Source organism: Notothenia coriiceps, unplaced genomic scaffold (genome assembly GCF_000735185.1).
Source record: "Notothenia coriiceps isolate Sejong01 unplaced genomic scaffold, NC01 NC01_scaffold00000339, whole genome shotgun sequence".
NCBI classification, from domain to species: domain Eukaryota; kingdom Metazoa; phylum Chordata; class Actinopteri; order Perciformes; family Nototheniidae; genus Notothenia; species Notothenia coriiceps.
In genome coordinates this window covers 21,441,243-21,448,377 of record NW_011333040.1, presented here as the reverse complement: position 1 = coordinate 21,448,377, position 7,135 = coordinate 21,441,243, and the positions used below count along the sequence as shown (strand labels likewise).

General features: G+C 40.1%; 1 protein-coding gene across 1 annotated transcript in view; it reads left to right on the top strand.

The window, feature by feature from the left end:
• Positions 1-5,971: 5,971 nt before the first annotated feature.
• Positions 5,972-7,135, top strand: part of il34 (interleukin 34) — a 47,845-nt gene continuing 46,681 nt past the window's right edge. The window contains exon 1 of the mRNA XM_010779073.1: positions 5,972-6,218. Within this exon, the coding sequence (XP_010777375.1) occupies positions 5,972-6,218 (247 nt within the window). The remainder of the gene's footprint in view (positions 6,219-7,135) is intronic.

The following is a 7,135-nucleotide window of genomic DNA, read 5'->3' as shown; positions in this document are numbered from 1 at the left end:
AACCAATACAAAATTAATGTAGGCTAACTTGTTTATTTTGAGGTTCATTTATATCTTATTTTAACAGTTAACACTTTATTTATGCATATTTTAAATCTCTCCAGTTTTAAACAATATTTTTGATTTACTGTCCTATAGTATACATTGAAATGATTTCAAACCTGTTTTTATTCATCCTAATAATTATAAAGGTGTGCCTCTTTACTTAATTATGAATGTTGTTACATCAAGCCTGAACATTTGTTTTAAAATCAAATTATATTTGTATTTAATCTTGTGGAAGTGCATATCCCCTGTCCTCCACCAGGGGGTGCTGCAGCACCCTCAGCACCCCTACTTCCCACGGCCCTGGGTGCAGTACACACCAATCTGAGTAGGGCGACAGGATGCTCATCGACGGCCCGACATCTATCGACGCCGAAAATCGGCTTGGTGTGTAAGGAGTTTAACACCTAGCCAACACATCAGCCCTTCCTTTAGATTATTATAATCAGCTTTTGTTGAAACCTTTAGTGTTGTTTTGACTATTTGATCAGTATTTGACACATGGTTTGAGTTTATGGTTGTCTGTCCAGGGTAAACATAGTCTGGCTTTATCCACTTTTCTGTATTAAGCAGCAGGTGGAACTATCACTATGCATCCATCCAAGATGCTGAATCCTGTGGCCCACAGGCTCACTAATGCTGCTATAGTATCATTTATCTCCTTCCTATTGAAAACATTCTCAGGGTTTTGTCTAAACCAGGTAACAGGGGTGTCCTCTTAACAAAATACACATTTTCCCCTAAAGTGATGCCAGAAAACAATATTTCTGTTCGTCAAAAAATATATGCAAAAAAAAAAAATAAGATCTTCGCCACAGTATTGCCCTCATACTATATTTTTCTAGAAAAGCCCCTGAATCTTATAGACATAATAAACCATGTCCCAGATTGTAGACTAAGTTATTTTATTCCCTCAAACACTCTAGCTGTTTCAGTATTTATTTTCTCCGATAATGTTTCCTCAGTGTCCATGAGTTGTGATTTATAAACTGTGTGGACCATAATGTTCCTCCATTTGTTACAATGAGACTAGATGATGAGTTTGTATCTGTAATAATAGAGAGAAAATCATTTAGTCCCTTTTTATAAAAGCAGTCTATCATCCCCATTACAGCCTCACTGAATCACACTATTGGACCAGCAGAGAGCAGCACTGCGCTTCTTTATTTCCCCTCATCGTCCTGCTCCTCACTCAATGTTTCTCCACTCTTCTCCGGCATGTTCTGTAGATTTTGGCAGCCTTCCTCTCAGTGATTAACTAACAAGATGTTTAATTAATTAGGAACTGGTTAACCTTTTTAAAGGAGCATAACACTGAATCAGCGCAGCAAGGGTTTATTTTCTGGCCGGTGGCACCATTCAGCCTTGAGATGCTTTAATCATTTTTGTTGCTTGTTCCTAGAAGTAGAAAGTAGATACATTTAAATTGAGTCATGGATGAGTCCATTCAGACAAGTTCAAGTTCACAAAGCCTTCAAGCTTTAAACTTTGAACTCCCTGACCTATCCCGCTACAGACTTTTTATTCTTTTTCCTCTAATATTTATCGTACAAGCTTGCAGGAATCACATCAGGAAATTCAGACGTTCCTTGTTTATTTTTTTATTTGTTGCTTGAGAGCATTTTCACAAAAAGCATCAGCGTATGTTTTGCAGGATAAGGACAAGAAACGCTATGACACATAGTGAGTGAAGATGGGGGATTTATTAATGCAAAGCCATGACCTCACCAAATCTGTCTACACAACGAAAAACATTTATAATTCTCCTAATGTTCATTTATTTTTTCTAGTATAGAACATCCAAAAAACGTGTAATGCATGTTGTTATCACACTCTCTCTACTGGAGTGTGTACATGGTGCGCTCTAGTCCCTGAAAGCAATTTGGCTTCATTATCGGCAAAATGTACAATTATAGATTTCCCTTATCTGCTCTCAAATATAAATCGTGCATCCCTAAAAATTATTCAGTGAAAATAATAATGCCTATATTGGCCTCTATAGTCTGGTGCAGGGACAACGTATTTGTATGCCGACCTGAAAGATAGCATCGCAAGGACTCCCTTCGACTAAATCTAATGGGATTTTAACATTGGATTTTGGAATGTTGCAGAAAATAAGCTGTGTGGCAAACACACATTTATTATACTTGCGTCTGGCCGAGAAGGATCATCTCCACATATAGAAACCACATTGTAATTTTTGTAAGCGTAAATGCAATCTCGACAAGTAAAAGCTAACGCTAGGCTACACCAAGGTCACTTGGCTGCACATCACCACGGCTAAGCTAAAGGCGGCTAATGTTTTGGCATGAATGTTTAGTCATCTCATTTAGTCACTTAGTTACTTACATTCTTGAGTGTAATAACTGATATTTCATGTCCTAGAGAACAAGCTGAACATTTATTCAGGTTTATTTGAACCAAATACCCTATTGTTTTTCCACTGTTCTACTTTGAGCAAACACTTTTTTTTAGCACATTTTCTAAAAACTGGAATACTTTAGCAAATATGGTTGTTATTAAATGAAACATCACTCAGTATCATTTTAATTTTGAACAGAAAGAGAGCAAGTGTCTATCAGAAAAAAACAAGCTCTCCCTTCCACACAGTACAGTACAGCATGTGTCTTCATCCTCTCCTCAGGATGACAGTTGGGACTTTCATTTCATGCTTGGCTGCCCCCCCCCCACTTCCTCTCCCAGTTGGAAAGTTCCACTGTCACTCACCCAGACTGTCTGTCAGTCTGTGTCTCAGCTTGGAGGACTCTGTCTGCTCGTGTCTGTGTGTTTTTGTATATGCAGGCAAAATAAAAATCCATGCTGGAATGTTGTTTCTACCCCAAAATGATTGATGGACTCTGGAAGTGAGTTATCACATTTAGAAAGGTCAAGACATAATCAACTGATGCACAGTATGAATGCATCCAAACAGACAATGATGCAGTAAACTGTAGGTTAATATAGACCAGTGCAGTGGGTCAGCAGTCATAAACCAGAAGGGCTTCTACCAACCGAAGTCAAGGCTCCACTTTGAAGCAATCTCTATCATATTGCACATGCCTCCACATTACACCAAGTGCATGTCATTAGATAACAACACATTGTTCACCCAAGTATTGTTCACTCCATTGTTAGAAACCGTTCACATTTGATTCAAAACCTGTACCCAACTTTTTTCAGTTCTTTACTCTCTCTGTAATGACTAAAAACAAAGAACTTTTCACAAACCACAATACAATAAAACCCTTTCCTATGTTCCTTCTCTTTAAACTCGTCCTAACAAGTGTCTGTCAAAGTCTGTACCTGCAATCGCTTTGGAGTCTCCATTGTCGTGCACATCTTGACTTGAAAAAGTCAAGATGTCAAAGGTTGTTCCTTGTTCTCAGGTAGCAAAATCTGGCACTTTAGACTGATCTACCATGAATCGATACTTGATAGTTGCGAAGTAAATAAATCAGAAAAAATCAGGGGCAATCGGCAACATTTTGATTTTGATGTAGTTTAAACCCCCTACTACCCCTTTTATTTGTCAGAATCTTTATTATTGAGGCATTTTAACCAGGGTGAGCTCTTAAAAGCTTCACTGTTTTTCACATTATAGTACCCTCTGTTAGCTTTCTCTCACCTGTATTGACTTCAAAGTGAGATATTTCTCTCTAGGACAATTGGCTTCTTGAGGACTGATGTATTTGTGACGGATTGGTCTAGATTATAGCCTGACCCATACCAATGTCTGTGGCCAGAACATTTGAAATGATCCAACAGAGATGGTCCTGGGATGATTCAAAAATGTTTTTCGATACAAAATGTACTACACCGCTACCACAGGGATTCTTAAAGTAATAAAGGAATTCATTTGTCAGCAGTAATCAGATTACACTAAGTGGCTCGGAGGGATTTCTGATCATTATCTACAGGCAAGGGAACGCGTCAGTCAGTGCAGCAAAGGTTATCAGTCCTTATCATCTCAGAGAGGAATGTGATTGGCTGGTTGGAAAAGCCCAGCACAGATTAGCTAAAATACTTTTTATAGAATACCATACTAAAGATTTAAAGTATAAATGTGTTTGGGTGATCTGCGGTGTAATAAAAAATGATTTCCAGCCACGCATACATGTTTCACACGTGCTTTTTATGACACTATATGTAAACAAGACCTACATGTTTATTTTATTGCGTGTTTTAAAAGGTTATCTAAGAGCAGACCAACGGGAAGTCCAATCGCTGCAGATAGAGCTCAGCTTACAAAGGCTGAGCTGCTTTATTCAGGCTTAACACTCAGTCATCCCTGCCTTAATGCTCCTTTAGGCCTTCTAGCGCATTAGTGCCACTGCATTAACACACTGATGCTCTTACTCGAGACGGAACAAGCCCACTAGACTGTGTGCATCCCTGCTGCCGTACAAGTGTCCCGGCTGAACCATCGCAATGTAGCCCGGATCTATAAAAGCTGATCCTTTGCTCTTGCTGCGTTCAAAGTCACTTTCAATCGTCAAATTGACAACGTTCTGGAGAGGGATGGAGCCAAGAGTGATGCTGAGAGGCTGTAGCCACCATCCCATTAAAATGATTTGACTTTCATTTCTGTCATCTGCTATCCATTTGTCCCCATGGAGATTTGGCAGAGCTAGGGTTGTTCTCTGCTACTTTAAGTATCATGGGTGATGCATTTGGACAACAGCTTTCTACAAGATGCTCCTAACCTGAACATGCAACACGAGATTCTGTAAAAATGCACAAGTGTGTTTTTAATTCTCACTTTCAGTAAGGTTAATGAACTTAAAATGCTTCAAAAGGCTGTTCATAATGTCGTACAGCGTTTTAAACCCCTTTTCATCAACTTTTAAAGGAGTTGCCAAGTAAAAATGTTAACTATCCATAACAGAAAATCCGACAATCATTCCCACTTCATGCTGCAATTGGTCAGGTTTGCAGGGATGGAGAAGGCAAAGTTTAAACTACTTCTGTCTCAAAACTACTTTAATTTTCTGTCTTTACAAAAATAAAAATAGTACCGGTACATGTAAAACAAATTGATGTGAGAATAAAAAAGGCTATGGTTTAAGTGTAACCATTCTGAGAAACGGATTGAAAACATTTTCTTTGAGACATGTTCAAGAACATGGGCCTTGTGATTGTCTGAATAAGTCAGTCAGTATTTTCTTTAGCATCTTATTGATTGGATAAGAATGCGTAAAAACTGATAGTTTTCCAAGCCCCTACCCCCTTTGATACTTTTGCAACAACGGGTCCTTGATCCCAGATTGAGTTAGACATAAGCAGGCTTTTTAAGTTCTTTTTTTTCCTTTGCTGGAGTGAAAGCTTTAACAGCTCTAGCTGGTTAGCTATTTTGGCCTACTTTAGCTCCATTACTCAGTTGACATGTCTCTGACTTTTTAATGTTTCCAGCTGAATTGTTTAAAACGGTAATCTTATAATATGCTCCTACATTCACATTTGTTGGCTAAATACATGATGGGATTATATCGTTCCAAAGACTGAGGCTATTGGCCGAGTTGGACGTCACCTAACAAGTAGTGATTTGATCTGGAGAGTAACAATTATGGCTAAAAAAGGACCGATTCCCAAACTGCCTTCCATAGATCAGGGGTCGGCAACCCCTGGCAGTGGCACGCGGCATCGTAACCAGTGGCACATTAGGAATAAGTGGAATAAGTGTGCAAAATATTCAAATTTTATTTTGGGATCCTGAACGAGACCGCCGCCAGAGCGTGTCTCCCCGTTACCTGCAGAAGGAAGCCATGCACGCAACGCAGCCCCGCTCTCTTTAACTCCAGGCGACTTTCTGCCACTTTCCTCCGTGGTGCAGTGCTGATCGTTTCACCACAGAGGAAAACACTTCACAAATTGCAGTACAGCAGCAGCGGACAGCGGATGGAATGTTCCGGCTCTTCGTGATGCCTTCATGACGGGACTTTCGGAACCGATAAAGGACCAGCTGGCTCCACTGGAGACACCCCGGGATCTGGAATCCCTCATCGCTGTGGCCATCTGGATCGATAATCGTCTTCGGGAAAGAGAGAGGGAGCGTCGACGCAACCAAGATGTTATTCCCAGCTTCCAGGATTCGTCTCGGAGGGTCGCGCCGCAATTTGAGGATTTCCAGCCCATGTTATCGGACCGTCTGAGGACTACACTTCCGAATGACTCCGGTCAACCCATGCAGCTGGGAAGAACCAGGTTTTCTCTGGAGGAGAGGCAGCGCCGTCCAGGGCTGTGGGAAGTAGGGCTGCTGAGGGTGCTGCAGCACCCCCTGGTGGAGGACAGGGGATCTGCACTTCCACAATATTAAATGCAAATATAATTTTAAAAAACGCGAATTTTCAGCCTTGATGTAACAACATTCATAATTAAGTAAAGAAAACACCCTTTTCACCCCGGTTACATTTCCGATTTGCCCCGTACGATGGGCGCTGTAAGTGACGAAAGTGGGGAATGTTGGCTTATCAGGCGCCCGCAGCTCACAGCCAAAGTGAGAGAGAGAGAGAGAGAGAGAGGGAGAGATAGATAGATAGATAGATAGAGAGAGGGGGTGCACCGGTACCGGCGGGGATTGTTGTTAACTTCTGCTGCGCTAACGGATATAAGAAGCTGTTTAATGTGGAGGGAGAGTTCTGTCCTGTCAGATTGAGAGGCTCAGTGAGGTAAAGGACTCTCAGTGTTTAGATAGTTCACTTTAGTCTAAGTTATCTCAGTGGGTCTCAAACGTTTGATCACAATTTATGTAAGCAAATATTTCAAAGGCACACCTTTATAATTATTAGGATAAATAAAAACAGGTTTGAAATCATTCCAATGTATAGGACAGTAAACCAAAAATATTGTTTAAAACTGGAGAGATTTAAAAATATGCATAAATAAATAAATGTTAACTGGTAAAATAAGATATAAATGAACCACAAAAATAAAACAAGTTAGCCTACATTTATTTGGCTATGGTAGGTTATTGTTTATGTTCACATACAAACCGATCTTTTTCACATGGGTGTTTAGAGTTGTATCTCCTAGATCAGTCTCTAGTAATTGGGCGCTCAAAGTGCACCAGATTTAAGTATTTTACTTTAAAATG